This window comes from Borostomias antarcticus (assembly GCF_949987555.1).
Source record: "Borostomias antarcticus genome assembly, chromosome: 12".
Lineage (NCBI taxonomy): Eukaryota > Metazoa > Chordata > Actinopteri > Stomiiformes > Stomiidae > Borostomias > Borostomias antarcticus.
Window position 1 is genome coordinate 424752 of NC_140245.1, and position 24842 is coordinate 449593.

The 24842-nt window shown below is 46.8% G+C and overlaps 3 protein-coding genes across 3 annotated transcripts in view; all 3 read right to left on the reverse strand.

Moving 5' to 3' along the window:
* Nucleotides 1-11883, reverse strand: part of LOC311316301 (uncharacterized protein) — a gene marked incomplete at its 3' end in the record, with an annotated part of 13429 nt that extends 1546 nt beyond the window's left edge. The window contains exons 1-11 of the mRNA XM_084447143.1: nucleotides 11271-11883; nucleotides 10748-10843; nucleotides 8188-8421; nucleotides 7647-7806; nucleotides 5003-5179; nucleotides 4620-4760; nucleotides 4448-4508; nucleotides 2951-3443; nucleotides 2397-2483; nucleotides 1135-1368; nucleotides 396-552 (exon numbers count right to left, since the gene is read on the reverse strand). Coding sequence (XP_084303269.1) covers nucleotides 396-552; nucleotides 1135-1368; nucleotides 2397-2483; nucleotides 2951-3443; nucleotides 4448-4508; nucleotides 4620-4760; nucleotides 5003-5179; nucleotides 7647-7806; nucleotides 8188-8421; nucleotides 10748-10843; nucleotides 11271-11861 — 2431 coding nt within the window. The 5' untranslated portion in view covers nucleotides 11862-11883. The remainder of the gene's footprint in view (nucleotides 1-395; nucleotides 553-1134; nucleotides 1369-2396; nucleotides 2484-2950; nucleotides 3444-4447; nucleotides 4509-4619; nucleotides 4761-5002; nucleotides 5180-7646; nucleotides 7807-8187; nucleotides 8422-10747; nucleotides 10844-11270) is intronic.
* A 1474-nt stretch (nucleotides 11884-13357) lies between these two features.
* LOC311316128 (protein THEM6-like) lies at nucleotides 13358-14165 on the reverse strand (the record flags this gene model as incomplete). Its single annotated transcript, XM_084446910.1, has 2 exons — nucleotides 13358-13465; nucleotides 13665-14165. 2 exons carry the CDS (start codon nucleotides 14163-14165, stop codon nucleotides 13358-13360), a joined length of 609 nt encoding a protein of 202 aa, XP_084303036.1.
* Nucleotides 14166-15075: 910 nt separating this feature from the next.
* LOC311316126 (protein THEM6-like) lies at nucleotides 15076-20006 on the reverse strand. The gene is made up of 3 exons (XM_084446908.1): nucleotides 19948-20006; nucleotides 15820-16342; nucleotides 15076-15520 (listed from the first exon to the last, which is right to left on the reverse strand). Exons 1-3 carry the CDS (start codon nucleotides 19971-19973, stop codon nucleotides 15413-15415), a joined length of 657 nt encoding a protein of 218 aa, XP_084303034.1. The 5' UTR covers nucleotides 19974-20006; the 3' UTR covers nucleotides 15076-15412.
* Between the last annotated feature and the right edge of the window lie 4836 nt (nucleotides 20007-24842).

The window sequence follows — 24842 nt, forward strand, 5'->3', positions numbered from 1 at the left end:
GTCGCTTTGGATAAAAGCGTCTACTAAATGACCATGTGATGTAACTGGCCTGACGGTGTTAATTCCATAGTGCCGCACCCACCTGTCTGAGGACCCGTTTGAGGACATGTCTCCCGCTGGGATCTCGGCTCCTCTTCCACTGTCCACACAATGAACACATGAATATTCATTATTCTATAGTGTCTGCCTAAAAGGTGAAATTGTTTTTAGTAATAGCTACTCTGATTACATAGAATTGGACATAGAATAGTTTAACATTTTATTGTGTGAAATGCATTTGATATGTTTTGTTTGGCTGTTTTTGTTCTTGTTTTGTTTTTCTTTGCTGTACTTTAAAACAATTTGAAACAGCTTTTTTATGGTCCATTAAGAATGTCCGAAATAAACCAAAGTACCCTCAGAGATCCTGGTGAGCTCTTCCTCACACATGTCCTTCAGTCTGTCTCTCAGGTCAGCGACGGCTCCTCTCACGACCTTCTGCATGAAGCGTGGCTGAGCGCCGACGCCCTGCGCGTCCACGGTCTTCGGAGGCGGGTGGAGAGACCTGCAACGCTGCGGAGAGACAATACCAACGAGGAAGAATAAAACGACAGCACGCACTGTCCCCTGGCTCTGGAAACCACAACAGAATGGACCCTTTTCCCAGCAGCCATTTTGACATCATAGCAGGGTAAACACAGGGATGATTGATAAAATGAGTTGGGGTCCCATTCCACAGTCTTTAGTGTGTCTGCTGAGCCAGCAGAATATCATGAGGTTGCATTTGTTTTCCATATCATGTTTTTAAAATGCCTGTTTGTTCATTTTATCTTGTCTTTCTTTGTCCCCCCATGTAGTTCTGTAACTACTTCATTGTTTTTAACCTGTATTATAGCACTTTGAGATTTTTTTCTAAATGTAAAGTGCAAACCAAATAAAATGTATTATTATTCTATCAGGGCCCTGGCCCATCTACCCGGAACAGGGATGTTATTAATGTTATTATTCTATCAGGGCCCTGGCCCATCTACCCGGAACAGGGATGTTATTAATGTTATTAATGTTATTCCTTACATCTGTGCTTCCCATACAATGACATCAAAATGGCTGCTGGGAAAAGGGTGTATTGCTCCCCAGCGCGCGTCCCTGTGTCACCTGGAGGAAGGCGATGTGGTCGTCCGTGTGTGAGAGCTGTTCCAGCTCGCCGTCTCTCCTCCTCAGCTCCGCTAGCTCCGCCCCCTGCCTCTCCAGGAGCCGCTCCGCCCGGCTGACCGCCGTCTTCTCCTGACCCCTGATCGCCTCCCTCACCTCGGACTGCTGCCTCTCAACGCAGCGCTGCAGCCGGACGAACATCCGCTCGCTCTCGTCCACCGCTACATCCGCAGTGTGCTGGTCATAGTGTGATAACGCTGTAGTACGCTGGTCATAGTGTGATAACGCTGTAGTATGCTGGTCATAGTGTGATAACGCTGTAGTATGCTGGTCATAGTGTGATAACGCTGTAGTACGCTGGTCATAGTGTGATAACGCTGTAGTATGCTGGTCATAGTGTGATAACGCTGTAGTATGCTGGTCATAGTGTGATAACGCTGTAGTATGCTGGTCATAGTGTGATAACGCTGTAGTATGCTGGTCATAGTGTGATAACGCTGTAGCATGCTGGTCATAGTGTGATAACGCTGTAGTACGCTGGTCATAGTGTGATAACGCTGTAGTACGCTGGTTATAGGGTTGTAGTATGCTGGTCATAGTGTGATAACGCTGTAGCATGCTGGTCATAGTGTGATAACGCTGTAGTATGCTGGTCATAGTGTGATAACGCTGTAGCATGCTGGTCATAGTGTTATAAGGTTGTAGCATGCTGGTCATAGTGTGATAACGCTGTAGTATGCTGGTCATAGTGTGATAACGCTGTAGCATGCTGGTCATAGTGTTATAAGGTTGTAGTATGCTGGTCATAGTGTGATAACGCTGTAGTACGCTGGTCATAGTGTTATAAGGTTGTAGTGTGCTGGTCATAGTGTGATAACGCTGTAGTATTCTGGTCATAGTGTGATAACGCTGTAGTATGCTGGTCATAGTGTGATAACGCTGTAGTATGCTGGTCATAGTGTGATAACGCTGTAGTATGCTGGTCATAGTGTGATAGCGCTGTAGCATGCTGGTCATAGTGTTATAAGGTTGTAGTATGCTGGTCATAGTGTGATAAGGTTGTAGTAGGCTGGTCATAGTGTTATAAGGTTGTAGTAGGCTGGTCATAGTGTGATAAGGTTGTAGTATGCTGGTCATAGTGTTATAAGGTTGTAGTATGCTGGTCATACTAGTGTTCATAAGGTTATAGAATGCATATCTCACATTATCTCATATCTCTGATAGATGTGATCTTTTCTTTTGGGTGCACTTATGAAACAACTCACCTTGATGTATCTGATCACCTGCCTGAGCTGCTTCTCAATCTCCTGGACTTCCTGTACGGCCCTGACCGACGCCTCCTCCAGCTGCCTCTGTGAAGGGATGAGCATGTTTACATTTTAGTCATGAAGACGACACTTTTACCCGAAGCGACTAACTCTAGACAAATGTACTTATTGTAAGTTAACCAACTGCACACCCCAGTAATAGTACTCAGTATTCTCCCATGTACCATATCAGCATGACTTGTAAAATGTAATTTAATGTAATGTATTGCTTTATAAATGTTCTTAGCCGGTAGACAAACATACTCCAGGAGCTTGCTTGATCGCCTTGTTGAGAGGGGTCAGGGAAGAATTTTTACAGCTCACTTATCTGGCCCCCGGGTGATTACTGTTTTTTTTTTTGCTTCCCTCTGGAATATGTAGAGAGTGGGTCGTATGCCCTCCTCCCTTGTTCTCTGTAAAGCGCATTGTGTTGCCTCTGGGTATGAAATGCGCTATACAAATAAAGCTTTGATTGATTGATTGACTTGGAGACCGTGAGGATCTCCCGCTACCTGTTGTTCTCTCCTCTCCTCCACCACTGAGCGGGTGTCATGGTCCCTGTGTCTCTCCTTCACACACACGGTGCAGACGCACTGCTGGTCCGTCCGACAGTACACCCGGAGCAGCTTGTCATGATGGGGACACAGCTTCTCCTCCAGAGAGCCCAGGCCGTGGATCACTTTGTGTGCTTTTCCCTCAAAACGTTCCTCGTGTGCGTTCAGATGAGGCTCACAATAGGACTCCAGGCAAACGAGACAAGTCTTGACAGCCGCGTGTTTCTTCCCCGGGCAGACGTCGCATTTAACGACATCCTCGGGCCGGGAGACTCGCTGCGCATGCGTGGCTCTGTACGTGGTCCGCTGGAACTTCTCCACCAGCTCGGCCAGGACGGTGTTCCTGCTGACCGCCGGCCTCGGGGTGAAGCTCTGCCGGCACTGCGGACAGCTGAACACACCTTTGTGCTTGGTCTGGTCCCAGTAGCCCTCGATACAATCTAGACAATAACTGTGCCCACAGGGGATGGTCGCGGGGTCCCTGAGCACATCCAGACACACCGGACAACTGAACTGGTCCTGCTCTATAGAAATACTGGTAGCAGCCATTTCCCCAGGTACCAACAAGTGCGCTTTCAGAACGGGAAGTATGAGTGCAGTGGAAGCACAGATGGGCGTGGCCCCCAGGTGAGCGTGTGATAGATGGGCGTGGCCCCCAGGTGAGCGTGTGATAGGGCGGATGAATGGTTCTCCTGTTTCACCTCACAGCCTCAGGCGACCAATCACCAGCGAGGAGCAGAGAGTAGACAGGACAATGTAAATAAATGAGTAACGGACGGGTTAGAAGAAGCACACGCAAGGGCAAACCATCTCCCATAAACTATTAAAGGGTAAAAAGAACCTCAAAATTCATCAAGGATTTGTTTTTGATGAATAATCTGATGCAGTAAATACATGTTACAGCGCTACAGCTGTGTGGTCAACCCGGTTTGCCCAGGTTGTACAAAGGTCACTCGACCGCCCTTAGTTAGAAAAGCAGACAGACAGACACTCTCAAAGGGAGGGGGAGAACTGCTGAGAAGCATTGCATTGTTGTCAGAAACTGTGTGTGTGTGTGTGTGTGTGTGTTCTGATCTACAATAAAACTATAAAAAACCGTACCTAGTTCAATCTCTTTCTTTAATGTAATATATATTACATTTGTCATTACACATTAGCAAAACCTTTAGATTTTCTTCTGATTAAAAAAAAAACCTTAAAAAAAACTGTAATTATCACAAAAAAAACAGGAAGTGTCCTTAAAAGAATGTCTGGAATACTATAATAACATTGCATGTGATGTTGTACACATGTTGCATGTGATGTTGTGCACATGCATGTTCCTGAAAGCGATCAGGCTTGGTACAGCGTGCGATCTATTCCATTTCTACACGTCCGGTTTAAAGGGATCTTGAACGGGCGCTTGGAGAGGTGGCGGCGTGACTGGGTGTGATGACGTCACGAGGTTCCCGCTACTTCCTGCGGGGGTGTGACCGGCGCTGGAGGGGGCGGTGCCTGGGGCCCGAGAGCTTGGAGCCTGAGGGGACAGACGAGGGGACAGAGGTCAGAGGTCAGTCTGGAGGAGACAGGGCTGATGATCGTATTTGGCTGAAGGTGCTTCTGTTTCTATTTGAGGTGAGATACTTACCATTACCAAATGTTGAAAAGGCAAAGCCACCGAAGGTCTGGCCTGTAGCTCCTTGACTGAGGAAGGTCTGGCCTGTAGCTCCTTGGTTGAGGAAGGGGTTGAGAACAGGAGAGCTCTGGCCTCCAGCAGGGGTCGGAGTCACTGAGGACACATCAGTATCTTTCAACATGTCCTGGCTAGCTAGATGGCATCACAGAGTAAACAATCCTTGACATGGAATATCTCTTTGGTTTGTTGTTTGACTTTGACTTCTCTACATGTTTCATGTGCTATCTGAAACACAGACCTCAACATGTTACACTTATTTAATAACAACAAAAACAACAACAAAGTGTCTCTTATCAATGTCTAGATCTGCTCCTTTCCATTCCGTATCGACTCACCTTGAGTGGATTCGATCTGGTGTGCGGTTTCAGTTGGTACGTTCTGGTGTGCGGTGTCAGTTGGTACGATCTGGTGTGCGGTGTCAGTTGGTACGTTCTGGTGTGTTATTTCAGTTGGTACGTTCTGGTGTGTGGTTTCAGTTGTCTTAGGAGATACTACTATCGCCACGTCTCGTACTGAAAAAGAAAAGCTTCTATTAGAATCATGTAATAATGTGTTGTTTGCCATGTTCTCCTGCCCCCAATCATCCGTTCTGATATCCCAGAATTCCGTGCGCTGGTATCCCAGACTTCTCTGCCCTGCTGTCCCAGGCTGCATTCGGAATCGCATACTTCTACTTTTTACTACCAGTACGTACTACAGCTGCACCTAGAAAGTACGTACTTTGCACGCAGTACGCATCCAATTGGGACATACTACCTTGTCATAACATTGAGCCTTGAAATCTGACCTCATCCGCCACAGTCCATAACACGACATTCATCCACAGCTGGGATTGATCCCAACGGCGCGACGCGCTCGTGACTGTGCTGCGCATAGGATTGTGGGTCAGAATATCACATCCCTTTTTGGCATACTATATAGTATGGAACTTCCATACTATAGCATACTTCCATGCTATATTATGTAAAAAAAAAAAAAGTCCCCAACACATAGTACGGACAAATGTAGCATGCAAAAAATACCAGGATGACTTGCTGCATCCGGTCACATTTTTCAGTATGCATGTTTTTCTGGCTATTCTACCCACAATCCTCTACACAGCGAAGATTTCTCTCATCCAATGAGCAGCTGAGGACCCAGACAGCTGACGGTGCGTGGACAGGGTCATCCAATGAGCAGCTGAGAGACCCAGACAGCTGACGGTGCGTGGACAGGGTCATCCAATGAGCAGCTGAGGACCCAGACAGCTGACGGTGCGTGGACAGGGTCATCCAATGAGCAGCTGAGGACCCAGACAGCTGACGGTGCATGGACAGCGTCATCCAATGAGCAGCTGAGAGACCCAGACAGCTGACGGTGCGTGGACAGGGTCATCCAATGAGCAGCTGGGAGGACCCAGACAGCTGACGGTGCGTGGACAGCGTCATCCAATGAGCAGCTGAGGACCCAGACAGCTGACGGTGCGTGGACAGGGTCATCCAATGAGCAGCTGAGGACCCAGACAGCTGACGGTGCGTGGACACGCAGTGATGAGGAAGTAGAATCACATGAGTGCTTCTATCTGTATTTCTAGTATCAGCAGCATTATAAATGCATCCGTTGTCAAAAGGAAATGCCGACAAACTGGTTCTGCCAGCTATGTGGTCCCAAATAAATGTTAAGCTTGTTGGATACGTTATTTGACTGCCTCCCAGTTTCTAGCTTCATAACTAAACATTTGTTTGTTTTTCCTCTGATGTAACAGAACAGGTTTGGAAACGGGTTATTTGGATAAACAGTCCACGTATCGGTTGCCTAATCTACATGTTTACTCTCTTGCCTGAATAAAATGTAAAAACGTAAAGTGAGTGTGGATGAAATTACAGTCTCACTAATGTTAGCCACACAAGTTGTTCTTTTCTGTTTTCCTACCTGACTGTTCTAACTTTGTAGTTCGTTCCCCTAGAATCAGTCTGTTAAAACTACAAATTGCTTCTGTGTGACATCCCTGTCCTCTTCATCCTGAAACTGCATGTCACTTCCTTTCTCACGTTATAAGATATCACTCCCGAGCCAGAAACACCACTCTGGCTGAGGAAGCACTTCCTGTTTTCAGAGTCCGCTTTGCAAACCGTAAACATCAGAATAAACCTATTGTCTTTGTTTGAAACCAGCTTGACCGACCACTCAGCGTGTTCTTGAAATCTAAACTAAACCAAGTAAGATTTTTCATATGAGTGACAACGACATTAACAGTCGAGCGCCAAAATGAGCCTGCTTTATAATCACTTCTGGCTGGTGAGAAATGCATTCTATGGTACTTAGCTTGAAGTAGGCTCAAATGTCCCATGTGTATGCACACTGCATGCTAGGTACGTACTTTGTAAGGGCAGCTGTAGTAGGTGCTAGTAGTAAAAAGTAGAAGTATGCAATTCAGAACGCAGCCCCAGACTTCTCTGCCGTAGAATCCCAAACATCTCCCCTTGTATCCCAGAATCCTCTACCCTGGTATCCCAGAATCCTCTACCCTGGGCTGCGTTCCAAATCGCATACTTCTACTTCTTACTACCAGTACGTACTACAGCTGCCCTTAGAAAGTACGTACTTTGCAAGCAGTAGGCATCCAATTGGGACATACTACCTTGTCATAACATTGCGCCTTGAAATTTGCCCACATCCGTCGCTGTCCATAACGCGACCTTCGTCTACAGCTGTCACGACTCGCACATGTGACGCACATTTCCGCTGCGCACAGGATTGTGGGTCAGAATAGCCAGAAGAGCCTGCTGGCTTGCATACTGCAAAATACGACCGGATGTAGTAGGAAATCCTGGTATTTACATACTGCATGTGGCATACTATGTATTGGGACATACTACATCCTGTTTTGGCATACTATATAGTAGGGTAGTATGCGATTCGAAACGCAGCCCTGGTATCCCAGAATCCTCTACCCTGGTATCCCAGAATCCTCTACCCTGGTATCCCAGAATCCTCTACCTTTCTCATAGATGCTGACGAACCCTCCTTGGCAGACCTCCTCCAGCAGGCTTCTGAAATCTGACACCGCTGTCATCACCGACACAAAGGTGAAGTTGGGGTCAAAGTTCACAGCAGGCAGGTCTCCCAGCGCAGGGGACGTCCTGAGAGACTGGCAGCTCTGGACACAGACAGACAGACGCGCACGGGGACATGTAAGTGTTTGAGTAACTAGGCTGGTGAAATGGACAGAGTATAAATACATTATGAAATGCAACAGCACATTCATTAGGGAGCCCAGATGAGAGGCCAGAGACAGGAGGAACACGTAGAGGAACACGTGGTCTAAAGGGTCAGGATTTGAACCCATGGAGCAAACAGGTGTGTTTGTGTGTGTGTGTGTGTGTGTGTGTGTGTGTGTGCGTGTTTGTGTGTGTGTGTGTGTGTGTGTGTGTTTGTTTGTGTGTGAGTGTGTGTTTGTGTGTGTGCGTGTGTGTGTGTGCGTGTGTGTGTGTGTGTGTTTGTGTGTGAGTGTGTGTTTGTGTGTGTGCGTGTGTGTTACCTGGAGGAAGTGGACGTGGTCCTCCGTGTGCGAGAGCCGCTCCAGCTCGGCGTCCGTCTTCCTCAGCTCCGCCATCTCCTGCTCCAGCTTACCCAGAAGCCCCTGCGCCTCCTTCACCGCCCTCTCCTCCTGCACCCGGATCAGCTCCCTCATCTCGAACCTCTTCAGCTCGATGGAGCGGATGAGCTGGGAGAAGGCCTCCTCGCTGTCCTCCACGGCGGCGCGGGCTGAGCGCTGGGGAGAGATGACCGTAGCGACCTCAGACACACGCCTGGCTAGAGGCTGCTGACGCACTCAGGGTTTAAAACCAGACCCCGTCGTTTCAAAAGAGAAAAGTCCATCCAGGCACTCAAATCAAGTATTCGGAGGGATGTGATGATGTTTAGAAGCCTTTAATGTGTCGGGTTTACATGGTCAAAACATGCCGATATTTTAAATGATGTAAACCCGACACATTAAAGGCTTCTAAACATCATCACATCCCTGCCGAATACTTGATTTGAGTGCCTGGATCGACTATTCTGTTGTGAAATTGCCTCCATTCCCTGAGATCCAAGAGCACCTACAACACCAACAATTTATCCCCCTTTCCGAGCGCCTGGTTGTTCCTCCGTGTTGTCGGGCCCTGTCGTGTGGGGTTGGGGTTAGGGGGTAGGGGTAGGGGTAGGGATAGGGGTTAGGGGTAGGGGTTAGGGGTAGGGGTAGGGATAGGGGTAGGGGTTAGGGGTTAGGGGTTAGGGGTTAGGGGTTAGGGGTTAGGGGTTAGGGGTTAGGGGTAGGGGTTAGGGGTTAGGGGTTAGGGGTAGGGGTTAGGGGTAGGGGTTAGGGGTAGGGGTAGGGGTAGGGATAGGGGTAGGGGTTAGGGGTAGGGGTTAGGGGTTAGGGGTTAGGGGTTAGGGGTAGGGGTTAGGGGTTAGGGGTTAGGGGTAGGGGTAGGGGTAGGGGTAGGGGTTAGGGGTAGGGGTAGGGATAGGGATAGGGGTTAGGGGTAGGGATAGGGGTTAGGGGTAGGGGTAGGGGTAGGGGTTAGGGGTAGGGGTAGGGATAGGGGTAGGGGTAGGGGTTAGGGGGTAGGGGTAGGGGGTAGGGGGTAGGGGTAGGGGGTAGGGGGTAGGGGTAGGGGTTAGGGGTAGGGATAGGGGTTAGGGGTAGGGGTAGGGGTTAGGGGTAGGGGTTAGGGGTAGGGGTAGGGGTAGGGGTAGGGATAGGGGTAGGGGTAGGGGTTAGGGGTAGGGATAGGGGTTAGGGGTAGGGGTAGGGGTAGGGGTTAGGGGTTAGGGTTAGGGGTAGGGTTAGGGGGTAGGGGGTAGGGTTAGGGATTTGTGTTGGGTTGGGCTTGAAACGACTGGTTTGTCTGTGGTGCACTGGCCTGCCGCATTATTCCCTCCCCAACTATGTGTTGTGTATTTACTGTGGTAGACTATGTGTGTGCTCTTTTACAGGATGTGTATGGTGTGCTGTGGTGTCCAAGGATCATATTGTGGGTGAGTAATCAGTTCTGACTATGTGTGTGTATTTATTGTGTTTTACTATGTGTACGTGTGTTCTTTTACAGGTCATATATGTTGTTCTGTGGTTCCCGGAGGCCATGATGTAGGTGGGTAATCAGTTCTGGCTATGTGTCTGTAGTTATTGTGTTAGTCTGTGTATATGTGTGTTCTTTTATAGTGTGTGTATGGTGTGTTATGGTTCCCGGGAGGTCATGAATGGGTGAGTGATGCATTGTGACTATGTGTACGTTTTTAAGGCTTTGGGTTATGTGTATGCTTTTATGCGAATTTGTATGATGTGTTGGGTACAGACCCCCGAGGAAGGGGCTGTGACACAGGTCAGTGGTGTAATGTTGTGTAGGGCTACTGTAGGAAGCTATGGGAAAGGGGGGGCACAGGGGTATAAGTGCTGTCAGGGGTTAGTAGTGGGGGTAAAACCATGCAGGGGGAGATGCCAGATCTCCCAAGTGCTAAGTAAAATAAGTGCTAAACGTAAATAAGTGCTATAAGAAGATAAATATAAGTGCTATAAAACCATAAATACATGCATCCACACAAGGTAAAACATCACACATATAAATATACATATAAAAGCATAAAAACATGAATGTTAGTGGCCCCAGACAAGGTAAGAGTATAGGTAAGCAGAGGGTAGTTATGTTGAGAATGAATCCGGTTTGTATTACTTATTGTTCTGTTGTCACTTCCCCTCTCAGGGGGGCCTGTTGTATGTATGATTAAAGTTTTTCATTCAGGCCTCCGGGTGTTATTGTATGTAATGTTTGTATCCATCTGCGTTCCTGTGCCCTCCGTTGGGGTAGGGGTTAGGGGTTAGGGGTAGGGGTTAGGGGTTAGGGGTAGGGGTAGGGGTTAGGGGGTAGGGGTTAGGGGTAGGGGTAGGGGTAGGGTTAGGGGTAGGGGTAGGGGTAGGGGTTAGGGGGTAGGGGGTAGGGGTTAGGGGTAGGGTTAGGGGTAGGGTTAGTGGTTAGTGGTTAGTGGTTAGGGGTAGGGTTAGGGGTAGGGTTAGGGGTTAGGGTTAGGGGTTAGGGGTAGGGGTTAGGGGTACTCACGCTGAGGGAGGCGATGGCTTGTCTCAGCTCCTGCACCTCCTTCTCCCTCACCTGGATCCGTCGCTGGGAGCTCCTCTGCAGCTCCCCGAGCTGAGTCTGAGGGTACAGACGAGTTAGGCACACACCTGGGAGTTGTAGTCCATTTCAAAAGAACTTACATAACCCATGCTGGACTCTTAACAATTTAAGTTACCACCACCAGTCATCAATACAGATCAATCCATTCGGATAAGCTGATCAGTGTGAGAGCGGCTTGGCCGTGTCACATGGTCAAAAACAATGCTTCAACTAAGACGTAGAATCATCAACTTTCTCACATGAGAGGAAACCATGATCAAAGACCCAGCTGACACCAACCTTAACTTTAGCCTATTCTCTTCTGTCCAATATCTATTAGAACAAAATGTCCTTGTACAATATTAACTTGGTACATAGAATTTGTAATGGACCAGCTCTCCAACGCTTATCTCTAAAGGTGACCACAACAAACCGGCCAGGGGTGACAGGTCAGTCAGAGTCTCACCTGTCTCTCCTGTATTTCTGTCTCAGCTAAAACTGTGTCGTGGCCTTTATGCTCATTCGTTAAGCAAAGGTAACAGATGCATTTGTGGTCAGTGCGACAGTAGAACTCCAGCAGCTTGTCGTGATCAGGGCAGATGGTCTCCTGGAGCTTCTTGGAGGCCCCGACCAGTCTGTGCTTCTTGAAGGCCGGTGAGTCGTAGTGGGGTTGGAGGTGGGTCTGGCAGTACGAGGCCAGGCAGACCAGGCAGGACTTCACAGCCTTGTGTTTCCTCCCGGGACACACGTCGCATCCCACGTCCTCCGGTCCGGCGTGGCTCCCCGGCGTGGTGGCGCATTCAGACTGGAGACTTGTCTTCTTGAACCTCTCCACCACGTCGGATAGGATGGTGTTCCTGCCCAGCAGGGGCCTGGGGTTGAAGGTCTGTCTGCACTGGGGACAGCACACCCCCATGTAGTCATCCTCCCAGTAGCTCCTGATACAGCCGGAGCAGTAACTGTGTCCACACGGGATGGTCACGGGGTCCTTCAGGACATCCAGACAGATCGAGCAGTTGAACTGGTCCTTGTCGAGGACGAGCCCCGCCTGAGCCATCTTAGGGGCTAGGAAATGTCAGCAGTGAAATTAAATAACTTGGAAGGTAACCGGAAACAGCAGCTGGTTTGTTTACAGGAAGGGAGGGTGGTGGGAGGGGCCAGAAACAAGCGTCAGAGAAGGGCGTGGCTAGGAGACCAAACAGTCCAGAGAAACTAAACCTGAATATTATTGAATGGATGAAAGAGCACGAAACTTCCCCACATTCAGACTGAACACTGACTCCAAACAACTCGAGTTGTTTCCCTATTATACTTTAACAAAACCTCTAAGGTGGACATAACCTGTTTTTTTATGAGGTGACACTAGGTGGCGATATTGACCGTGAAGGAAAACTGGTTGAAATCATGTCGAGGGGGTGTTATGGCATTATTAGTACATAAAAGTGAGCAAATCCAGATTCCACACTATGGCTCAATGGAATGGTGCTTTATTCAAATGTACAGAATTGACATTCCTCCTAATTCCAGTTATGATTATGCATTCACTTTTGATACAGTGTATATAGCCTATATACAATTAGAAAATAAATACAATGCATTTGTGAAATAGTACATTTCCCATTTATCATAAATAAATTATAACATAATTATATCACTCTCAAAACTTCAAGTAAACAGAAGATATCCTTTTAAAAAACAATTAAAATAAATAAAATAAAAGGTAGTTCATAGGTCATTTCATATTGAACATTGCACATTGCTTTGGCCACGCACAGGTACAATACAGCTTCGGTGCATCCAGTGTGTGACGAAAGTAAATCATTTCATTTCAGACACTCAAACCAGACATTAGTGCAACATGTTAGGAAATGCTCTGAACATATGAATATATACTTAGGTTGTCCTCACTATAAAGTTTCTAAAGGGTGTTTCATTCAAATATGAAAGGGCTCTTTTCATTTCAGATTGCTTGCGTGTACAGAATAATGAAATGATTGTCCTTTGTGAGTTCAGACTAAAATCATTTAGGGAAGAATCTAACTCGAGATACATGGCATGCATGTAACTTAAAACTTTTTCTAACTAGCATGCAACTGATGTCGATAGAATAGCATTAATTCTTCTGCATGCTAACCCCAAGTGAAGATTTGACTTCCACCCCTTAAAGGCCATGTTTTCGATACTGGGGGCGTGGGCATGGCTCTTTCTCCACAGTCATCATCCCTTCTTTCTGACTGAAGCAGCCGTTCAGTCGTGTGAGTTTGGTTGACTCACCAGCAGCTCATTGACCGTACCTTGTTCCCAGTGCAAAGTATTCATTTCATAACACTAAAGTCTTTACGTTCATCATCGGTTGCAGCAGTATTCCTGCTTATTAACTCACAAACTGTATGGAATACGGTCCTATAAGATATACTACAAAGGTTGGTTTACTCTAAGTGGAAGGTAATAATGATATCAGTGTGTATACAGTGGGAGCGTGCATGATATGAGTTGGAGGGGACAGCAGGTCATTTCTTGTCCTGTGCTGGTATCACTTGTCCTGTGCTGGTATCACTTGTCCTTCTCCTCTAGCCCGCTCTCTGCTCTCAAGGCCTGGCTACTGGCGGAGATGTAGCTGATCCAATGCTTCAGGTCCTCAGGGTAGTCAGGGCACTCCACCTGCAGCGCACACACACACGCACGCACACGCACACGCACACACACGCACGCACGCACGCATACGCAAACACAGACAGACAGACACACACACACAAACAGACACACACGCACACGCACACACACACACGTGTTAGGAGACAAATGAGTTGAATACAGAGCGCAGACAAGGCCTCCCCTCTCCTCTCCTGCCCTGTCGAACCTTGGTCTTGCACAGGTGCTCCATGATCTTCTCCGGGGATCCGTGCACCACGTTCTGCCTGCAGAGCATGACGGCCGAGACGAAGCCGTCCCTCTTGGAGACGAACCGCTGCTCCACGTAGAACGACTTGTCGTCCCAGGCCAGGATGCGGGTCCGTATCTCGAACGCCTCCCCGAACGCCAAGGAGCGTCGGTAGCGGATGGTGGAGGCCCCCACCACCATGGTGGCCCCTAGGACACGGGTGGCCTTGAATAAGCCGTTCCGCGAGTAGTAGTGGAACCTGGCAAAGTCACACTCCCTCAGGTAGCGTGAGTTATTCATGTGACCCATGTAGTCCAGGTCGTGGGGAAGCACTCTGCCCACCACCGTCTGCTCCTTCAGGACGTCCCAGATGCGGGGCTGGAAGAAGGCCTGGATGGCCACCGCCGCGCCCCGGAGGAAGTACCACACATCCAGACTGCAGAACAGCAGGAGGAGCAGCGCCAGCACCCACAGCAACATGCTTCTGAAACAGGAGAACACAGCTTTAAATGTTAATACTGCATATCTGGTGTCCAAGGCTTTCTAGGATAATCCAGAGTCTCCATCAGTTCAGTGGAGCAGTTTGATGGAAATAATCAATGAAAATTGCTCAAGGCTTATAGGGGGATTTAGACCATTTCATCACCTGGGCCTACTTCACGTATTACAGTTGACCTCATCAATGACATAAGAAGTCATTTTATGACATTTTTTTTTAAATGTGCGATCAACTCAAATTTAATTTCAACCACGATATATCAAACATCTTATTCTGATCCGTAGGGGGAATCTCGACCTTTCCTAAATGAATTGTAATATTACATCTTTCTTTCCACTACCGTGCAGTGTGAGCATGCTAGCTGGCTTTTGCTAGCTATTGCGGCTGTAATTCTAGGTCTTGCGCCATTTTTTCATGAACACTGATTAAGTAATCTTTTTCTGGATATAATTATGAAATCTCGATCGACTGTTTTTTATTTCAAGTGGTGTATTTTTTACTCACCGCGCCTTTCCAAATGTAGTGAAGTGAAGACGCCGGTACAATCTGTAGATGCGTCACTTCCGGCCCTATCATCGTACTCACATCCCATTGGTGTGCTCACTTCCGGCCCTATCATCGTACTCACATCCCATTGGTGGAAAACACGTCTACACTGTCCTGACTCCTGACGTTACTAGGTGCAAAGATTAAACATCTGACACGCATAAGAAAATACCGGTTAAATAAAATACAAATAAAATAAATAATCCCAAAATGAGATGTTGACACGCAATGAGCAAAGCTGAAATCTTCCTTCATTTATATCATTCTTATTCAGTCATCAATACCATTAAACGGAAGGCAGATGATTCAGTGTAAACCAAAATCATTTTATTCACAGCAATTAATCCGTTGAGTCCACCCACTTTCACATGAATACAATTCACATCATAAGGGCAGTAGCCATCAACAGCCATAAACATCAACAGTCACAAACACAAGGTGAATTATAAACCTACAATGGGTGATTACCCATATCATACAGTATGTTCATTTACACATGGAAAAGCACCCGTGTATTAAAGTCTCTCTCAAATAGGAAACTGTGCAAGTGTGTGTGTGTGTGTGTGTGTGTGTGTGTGTGTGTGTGTATGACTGTGTTAAGACGTGAGGAACCAAGGTGTTAGAGCACTGGTAGGAGGCTGGAAGCTTGTCCTGTGCTGGTATCACTTGTCCTGTGCTGGTATCACTTGTCCTTCTCCTCTAGCCCGCTCTCTGCTCTCAAGGCCTGGCTACTGGCGGAGATGAAACTGATCCAATGCTTCAGGTCCTCAGGGTAGTCAGGGCACTCCACCTGCGCGCGCACACACACACACACACGCACACGCACACGCACGCACACACACACACACACACAGATTACAGATTTCCTTTATTGTCATTGTAACATTGCTGGTACAACTAAATTAAAACTCACACCTAACGGGGCTCCAATAATAAAATAGAAAAGTAGATAAATAATAAAAATAGAAATATATGTAAAAGTGCACTAATGCATACACACACACACACGCACACACACGATACAAACCATCAGCCGAGGGATCATTTCTACGGCCCATGTGGGTGAGCTGTGGGTAAAAAGCCTCTTACCTTCCTCTGACACAGGAAGCGCAGGATCTTATCTGGACTGCTGCGCATCACGTTCTGTTTGCAGAGCATCACCGCGGAAACCAGGCCGTCTTTCTGGGACACGAACCTCTGCTCCAGGTAGAAGGACTTATCGTCCCAGGCCACGATGCGACTGCACAGCTCGAAGCCCTCGCCCACGCACAGCGCCCGGCGGTAGCGGATGGTCGTCGCCCCCACCACCATGGCGGCGCCCAGCGCACGGGTGGCCTTGAACACGCCGTTCCGCGTGTAGAGGGAGAAGCGGGCGAAGTCGCACTCGCGCAGGTAGCGGGCGTTGTTCATGTGGCCCAGGTCCATGTCGTGAGGGAGGACGCGGCCCGACACGCTCTGCTCGCCCAGGACGTCCCTGACCACGGGCTGGAACCACGCCTGGACCACCGCCGCCGCCGCACGCAGGAAGTACCACACGTCCAGGCTGCAGAACAACGCCAGGAGGACGGACAGCACACACACCAATGTCCCCCGCATACACAACCATACCGACCTGTAGAGAAATACCACAAGATTATAATCCCTCTGTAGAGAAATACCACAGCAGATTATAATCCCTCTGTAGAGAAATACCACAGCAGATTATAATCCCTCTGTAGAGAAATACCACAAGATTATAATCCCCCTGTAGAGAAATACCACAAGATTATAATCCCTCTGTAGAGAAATACCACAAGATTATAATCCCTCTGTAGAGAAATACCACAAGATTATAATCCCTCTGTAGAGAAATACCACAGCAGATTATAATCCCTCTGTAGAGAAATACCACAGCAGATTATAATCCCTCTGTAGAGAAATACCACAAGATTATAATCCCCCTGTAGAGAAATACCACAAGATTATAATCCCCCTGTAGAGAAATACCACAAGATTATAATCCCTCTGTAGAGAAATACCACAAGATTATAATCCCTCTGTAGAGAAATACCACAAGATTATAATCCCTCTGTAGAGAAATACCACAAGATTATAATCCCTCTGTAGAGAAATACCACAAGATTATAATCCCTCTGTAGAGAAATACCACAGCAGATTATAATCCCTCTGTAGAGAAATACCACAGCAGATTATAATCCCCCTGTAGAGAAATACCCCAGCAGATTATAATCCCCCTGTAGAGAAATACCACAGCAGATTATAATCCCTCTGTAGAGAAATACCCCAGCAGATTATAATCCCTCTGTAGAGAAATACCACAGCAGATTATAATCCCTCTGTAGAGAAATACCACAAGATTATAATCCCCCTGTAGAGAAATACCCCAGCAGATTATAATCCCCCTGTAGAGAAATACCCCAGCATATTATAATCCCTCTGTAGAGAAATACCACAGCAGATTATAATCCCTCTGTAGAGAAATACCACAGCAGATTATAATCCCTCTGTAGAGAAATACCACAGCAGATTATAATCCCTCTGTAGAGAAATACCACAAGATTATAATCCCCCTGTAGAGAAATACCCCAGCATATTATAATCCCTCTGTAGATAAATAGTCATAATCAAGTCATTGCTCCACTTTGTTCTCTGCACTTTCTCACTTCCGCCTGGTTGTAATGTCTAGTTAACTCAATATTTTCTAGGAGCTTGTTGCTAAATTACTTTTCTGTGTGTCTTATTACGTGTTATACATCCTATAATGGGTTACTGGGATATAGCTGATGATTTGTCTTGAGAAAGGCCTAAAGCCGAAACGTTGACAATAAAAGCAGAGTAAAATGAGTGTGGGAGTGAATGTGTTTCTTCTATGAGAATGTTTAAAGACCAACTCCCAGCACCAGTGAGAGAGTGCATGTTGAGAACACTTTACTGGGATATAGCTAACATTACCTGCAATTCAGGTTAAATTTGTATTATGTATTCACTCCAAATTTTTTGATAGTGTTATGTCTCTTATAATGTAGTATTTATACTGTGCATATGTGCTCTGTAATATGTTCATATGATATAGTTAATACAGCTAAACATTTTCCAGGAGCTTGATCGGTCCCCTGGTTGAGAGGGCAGGGACGGGTTTTTACAGCTCAAATGAGTCAACTGGTTATTTTCTTCCCTCTGGAAAATTGGGGGTAGGATCAGTATTTACAATCTCTCCCTCCTTTCTTTCTGGGAAGCACATTGTGTGGCCTTTGTGTATGAAATGCGCTATATAAATAAAGTTTGATTTGATAGCAGATTATAATCCCTCTGTAGAGAAATACCACAGCAGATTATAATCCCTCTGTAGAGAAATACCACAGCAGATTATAATCCCTCAGGAAGAATCTATTAAGCGCCAATTCGCCTACTGCCATATGCCCAGCCATTAACTGCTTATCCTGCAAAATAATGTGAAACTAAGGACTTGGAAAATGATAAATGATTATTCAGATAATGATGTCTCTATTTCTCAGTTGTCTGAGCAGAGATAGCAGAGGGCCTAGAGGTGGAGATTAGGGCTGCACGATTATGACAAAAGATAATAATTGCGATTATTTGCTTAAAAATGGTAATTGCGATTAATAATTGCGATTAATATTTAATATATAATATTAATATATAATAACCAAAATGCTCCCAAATCACGGACGTTGATCCCTTTCTTGCTACTAACTCACTGACCTCGTTTTCACTCATTTTTTCACTACTCACGTCTGCGGGTACTCTTGTGACACTTGTCTTGACCTACTGCTTATCTGTCTTCTCAGTGAAATTGCTGTGCACAGCGCACTCAGCGGGAACGCACGTGATTGGTCAGACAGCATAAGCGCCTGTGATTCGTCCGTGTAGTCCTAGCACACTCAATTCAAAGCAAAATTATTAATCACATTAATTGCAGCCTTTTGCGATTAGTTAATCGCAGAGGTCATAATCGCGATTTCGATTAATTCACGATTAATTGTGCAGCCCGAGTGGAGATAGTAACAGTGAGAGGGTGGGTGAGCAGCCTGCTCCCTGGGTGTGGTGACTCAGTAGACTACAGTATGCTGCTGCTCTCTGGGTGTGGTGACTACAGTATGCTGCTGCTCTCTGGGTGTGGTGACTCAGTAGACTACAGTATGCTGCTGCTCTCTGGGTGTGGTGACTACAGTATGCTGCTGCTCTCTGGGTGTGGTGACTACAGTATGCTGCTGCTCTCTGGGTGTGGTGACTACAGTATGCTGCTGCTCTCTGGGTGTGGTGACTACAGAATGCTGCTGGTGATGAAATGCACCTCAAGAGCTGCATGCCATTTAGAAGCGTTTTGTAATAACTGGTTTTACAGGAAAGGTGACAAACTTGAGTCAGTGAGATTTGTAACATGTTGGTCTGTTCACGGTGGCTCGGTGCGTTACACCGCTGCCTCACAGCAACAAGGTCCTGGGTTCGATTCCCACATGGCGCTATCGCCAGGGCATTTCTGTGTGGAGTTCTCCCTGGCGCTCACTCAGGTTCCCTCAACATAGAACCCCAATATGAAACACACGCAGAAGAACAGATGCTCTCCTGTCCCTCCCTGACCAGGATTGGACCGAGCGCTGTGATTGGTCCCTGGGCGTGGCTCCTGCAGGTGCCCACGGCTCCTGGTGGCCCTTGGAGGGACAGCACAGGATGGGTCAAAGGTAGAGAACTCATTTCACCAGCCCACCTAATGTGTGTGTGTTCCTGTGTCGCCCACTGCATGCATGTGTTGGAGTCAAATTCTGTGTGACAGGTTCTGTGAAATTTCTTCTTCACAATCTCTAAGTCTCAAACCAATATGCTAAACCCAACAAGTATTGTTGTAGGTTACAGTATAATGTCGATTGTAGCTTTTTATGAAACTTAGGAATAAATAAACTCAGAAGTTTGGTGGACAGAGTTGGCAGGACACGCGTATTGCAATGGAGTGCAGTAGTCGGTCACACACACGGACTGGACTGTAACTTGCTCTCAGAAACGTGTTCTTACTGTTCATTATCATCACAATTGCATTTTCTACTTGATCAACACTTCGCTCTTTAGCAAACTTTGAACTGAGTATCTATCTTAGAACGGGACTTGATCAAACGCGATACGGCCACATTTCTTGTCGTTTCAATACGGTAAACACAAATGAAAACTAGTCATAACGTGTATATTTGGACACAAACTCACACGGATGGCGTCTGGTTTTCTTCCATATCGGTCAAGTCTGATATGCTGCTCAGCTGCAGTCAACAACGAATCAGCAGCAAAGTTTCCAGGCGACTCTTTCTATGACATTTCCGGGGGAACGAACGCTGATTGGCCGAAAGCTGGTTGGAATTAACCCGTTTGACGCATCCTTCCAGTTTACTATTTAGGAAGTGTAGGATGTTAGAGACACACCAAACACATCCCATTTGTTTTAAATAAGTATGTAGGCCTATGTTTATCACATCATTATAAAATCTATGAAATATAACATCAATTAGCCTACATTCTAGACTTCTACTTTTTTTTAGTCATCTTGTTCATCATTCAACAACCAATCACCATTCAAAACGATTATAATCGTAAGAAATAAATTCGTATTTTCTTATTTTCAACATCTAAGTGTAAGGCAGTTACATACATGCAATAGTTGTCCACCAGGGTATGGAGGGTGCCGTGGTCCTGTAAATCTGGCCTTCTCTTTATCAGAGCCCTGGCAGAGCTGGTCTGGGGGTCGGTCTTGACCAGGGAGCACTGCTATTACACAAGTCTGGGTCTTTGGGAGCATGTCTTGACCAGGGAGAACTACTATTACACAAGTCTGGGTCTTTGGGAGCATGTCTTGACCAGGGAGAACTACTATTAGACAAGTCTGGGTCTTTGGGAGCATGTCTTGGCCAGGGAGCAGAAGACGAGCAGTTCTGTGACTCTGGATGTCTTGGCCAGTAGGAAGACAAGCTCTTCATCACCTTAATGGAGGAGTATTGATTGTGGTGCGGAAGCTCCATCTGTGTCCGCAATAGTAATGAAGCCAAAGACAAGGAGCCATCTGGGGATATCGGGGAACAGAGAAGGAGTGTTTGTCTTTTGTGTGTGTGTGTGTGTGTGTGTGTGTGTGTGCGTGTGTGTGTGTGTGCGTGTGTGTGTGTATAGATAGATAAGATACTTTATTGATCCCCCCAGGGGGAAATTTGGCATTTTATCAGCTGGAAATTACAGAAAGGTTGGAAAGAGAAGAAGCACTCGATACAGAGTCACAAAAAGACACAAGATAAGAGAGAGGGGGGGGAGGGGAGGGGGGGGGGGGGTAGCAGCATAACAAGAGGGATATCAGGGACTAAGTGCATCCATATGTACTGTAACTGTGCAGAATATAATATAAAATGGTAAATGGACTACACTTATATAGCGCTTTTCCACCTTAGCGGCACTCAAAGAGCTTTACAATGGCCTCTCATTCACCCATTCACACACCAATGGCAGTAGCTGCCATGCAAGGTGCTAACCTGCTCATTGGGAGCAATTTTGGGGTTAGGTGTCTTGCTCAAGGACACTTCGACATGGTGACAGTCGGAGCTGGGATTCGAACCGCTGACCCTTCGATCATTGAACGACCCGCTCTACCAACTGAGCTACAGCCGCCCCATAAAAGGGTGATATATATGTACTACATACATTCAGTCTAGGCTAAGGCTAAGTTAGGCTTATAGGCTACTATAACTTATAGGCTAACTATAGGCTATATAGGCTAACTATAACTATACAGGTAGGTAAGTCAAGGAGTATACATACATGCATACATACAGGTTGTCTAGGTGTATCTAGTAATATACATGTATACATACATGCATACGTGCACACCCCTTTGACACACGGCTGCTGGCACAAAGGAAGGTCTGAACCGTAGTGCACCTGGGTGGGAGGAGCCTGTGGACCTGGGTGGGAGGAGCCTGTGCACCTGGGTGGGAGGAGCCTGTGGCTGAAGGTGCTCCCCATCTGCCACAGCTCGTTATAGAGGGGATGGGAGGGGTTGTCCAGGATGGACTTCAGTTTGTCACTCATCCTCCTCTCTGCCAGTCTCCAGGCTGTCCTGTTGTTGCCCCACAAAAAGAACCAGTCTTCAGTTTGCTTGTCTCCCCAGACCTGGTGTTGCCCCCCCAGCAGGCGACGGTAAAGAACAGTGTGCTGCTCCCACAGACTGGTAGAACATCCACAGACTGGTAGAACATCCTCAGCAGTCTGCTACACACATCAAAGACCTGAGCCTCCTGAGGAAGAACAGTCTGCTCTGTCCTTTCCTGTAGAGGGCCTCAGTGATGTCAGCCCAGTCCAGTTTGTTGATCAGGTGCTCTCCCAGGAACTTGGATGAGTCCACCATCTCAACCTCCTCTCCCTGGATGGTGATGGCGGGGGTGACGCTCACATGGTGCCGCTGACGGCGCGTCGGTGCTGGCGAGACTCTCCCCCGGCAGACGTTGGTTTCTGATGTTAATTAAAGAAAGTCTGATAATTGCTCTAACACCGTTTTGATCATACAATGGATGTGGGTGGGCACCTTGAAAAATCATTCAAAAACATGTAAAACTCTCGATTTCAAAGACAAGAAGCTCATCGAGGGGGTAATTGGTGTCGGTTGGTGTTCTGACATCAAATTCGCCGCAAAGTATGAATCCTGTAGGGTTTTATTGATACTTTTATGAAATCCCATGACTTGTATTGAAGCGACCGTTGTAGATGTGTAGATCAATCCGCAGAGAGGATTCAGGAAGCGGAACTACTTACGGTAGCTATTGTTATTGTTTATGTTGCTAGGCTACCTAGTTTGCGGAAGTTTACACACGTATGTGCTGCGACTAAATAGTTCTATGCTAAATATTTAAAAAAGCCTTTCCAGATGAACTAGAATCCTTTTTTACGGCGAATTACATGTCAGAACGCCAACTAACACCTCGGTGAGTTTCTTGTCTTTGAAATTGAGAGTTTAACATGTTTTTGAATGATTTTTCAAGGTGCCCACCCACATCCATTGTATGACCTAAACGGTGGTACAGCAATTATCAGACTTTCTCAAAAGTGCTAGTTTTGTCAACGTTTTGATCTGAACCATTGTATATGATCATAAGTAACCTTAAAACAGGGCTAAACATGCATTTTCCCTTTACTACTCCTTTAAGAATATAGCTGTCCATTCAGGCAGGCTGACGTCAAAAAGTCTCTGTTAAAATATCGCTCTCCATGGTCCTGAAATTGTTCCTACTGGACTTCCTGCGTTTGTTGAAACGCCGCATAGTCCAGTAAAAAGTTACCCTCACGGGAGAGAGACTACCACCATGGAGAGAGAGAGAGAGAGATAGAGAGAGAGAGGGGGGGAGAGAGAGAGAGAGAGAGAGAGAGAGAGAGAGGGAGAGAGAGAGAGAGAGAGAGAGAGGGAGAGATTGAGAGAGAGAGGGAGAGAGAGAGATTGAGAGCGAGAGATTGAGAGATTGAGAGAGAGAGAGGGAGAGAGGGAGAGAGAGAGAGAGATTGAGAGAGAGAGAGAGAGATTGAGAGAGAGAGAGAGAGAGAGGGAGAGAGAGATTGAGAGAGAGAGAGAGAGAGAGAGGGAGAAATTGAGAGAGAGAGAGAGAGGGAGAGATTGAGAGAGAGATAGAGAGAGAGAGATTGAGAGAGAGAGAGAGAGAGAGGGAGAGAGAGAGAGAGATTGAGAGAGAGAGAGATTGAGAGAGAGAGGGAGAGAGAGAGATTGAGAGAGAGTAGAGAGCGAGAGAGAAAGGGAGAGAGAGAGAGAGAGATAGAGAGAGAGGGAGAGAGAGAGAGAGATTGAGAGAGATAGAGAGATTGAGAGAGAGAGAGAGAGGGAGAGAGAGAGAGAGATTGAGAGAGAGAGAGAGAGAGAGAGAGAGAGGGAGAGATTGAGAGAGAGAGAGGGAGAGATTGAGAGAGAGAGGGAGAGATTGAGAGAGAGAGGGAGAGATTGAGAAAGAGATAGAGAGAGAGAGATTGAGAGAGAGAGAGGGAGAGAGAGAGAGATTGAGGGAGAGATTGAGAGAGAGAGAGGGAGAGAGAGATTGAGAGAGAGAGAGAGAGAGAGAGAGGTAGAGAGAGAGAGAGAGAGAGAGAGAGATTGAGAGAGAGAGGTAGAGAGAGAGAGAGAGAGAGAGGTAGAGAGAGAGAGATAGAGATTGAGAGAGAGGGAGAGAGATAGAGAGAGAGAGAGAGAGAGAGAGGGAGAGAGAGAGATTGAGAGAGAGTAGAGAGCGAGGAGAGAGAGAGAGAGAGAGAGAGAGAGAGAGAGAGATATAGAGAGAGGGAGAGAGAGAGAGAGAGAGAGGCTAGGATGCGCAGTCTCATTTAAAAGTCACTAACATCGAGGAGGAATGTTGTTCACTATTCAAACCTGTCATTCTTTTTACCGGATGATGGCTGCGCGTGGATCACCGAGTAGAGAGCGAGCTGCCGTGTTCGGTAGAGGAGCCGAAATGTTCTTGTTTTTGCTTTTAGGATTTTATTAATCGAGTTAAAAAGTGTGAATGTTTTTCACTGATGATTCGCCCTGTGTTGGGGGACAACGTCAAGATCAATTTCCAGACGCAGTGACATCTCGTTTCGAGTTTTGTTTGTGAAAGGTAGGTTATGCCCGCTGCTACGAATTGAACATAGACTAGATTAAACTGACATGTTGATAAGGACTTTGTAATTTGCTTATATACAAAGGAATTGTTCAAACCATTCTTGCAAATTGCTGATAGTTTTGAAGTAGTCCTACCTGTAGGCTATGTACATTGTCTTATCTTTATTTCTAGTTTCATGCTTGTAGCAGTGAACGTATGATCAATCATTAGCATACATTACTCAAAATATCCAACAGAGCCGAGTCATCCTGGTACATCGCCAGGCAGATTTATGAGTGTCACTCTCTCCCACTCCCCCACTCCCACTCTCTCCCACTCTCTCCCACTCTCATCCCACTCTCTCCCACTCCCACTCTCTCCCACTCTCTCCCACTCTCTCCCACTCCCACTCTCTCCCACTCCCACTCTCCTCCCACTCCCACTCTCTCCCACTCCCACTCTCTCCCACTCTTCTCCCACTCCCAC

Coding starts and splice junctions, on each gene's coding strand:
- LOC311316126 (XM_084446908.1), bottom strand. CDS start 19,973: ATGGAAGAAAACCAGACGCCATCCGT. Junction 16,343..19,947: donor GAAAACCAGACGCCATCCGT/GTGAGTTTGTGT, acceptor ATTTCTCTACAG/GTCGGTATGGTTGTGTATGC. Junction 15,521..15,819: donor GCTTCCTGTGTCAGAGGAAG/GTAAGAGGCTTT, acceptor GTGCGCGCGCAG/GTGGAGTGCCCTGACTACCC.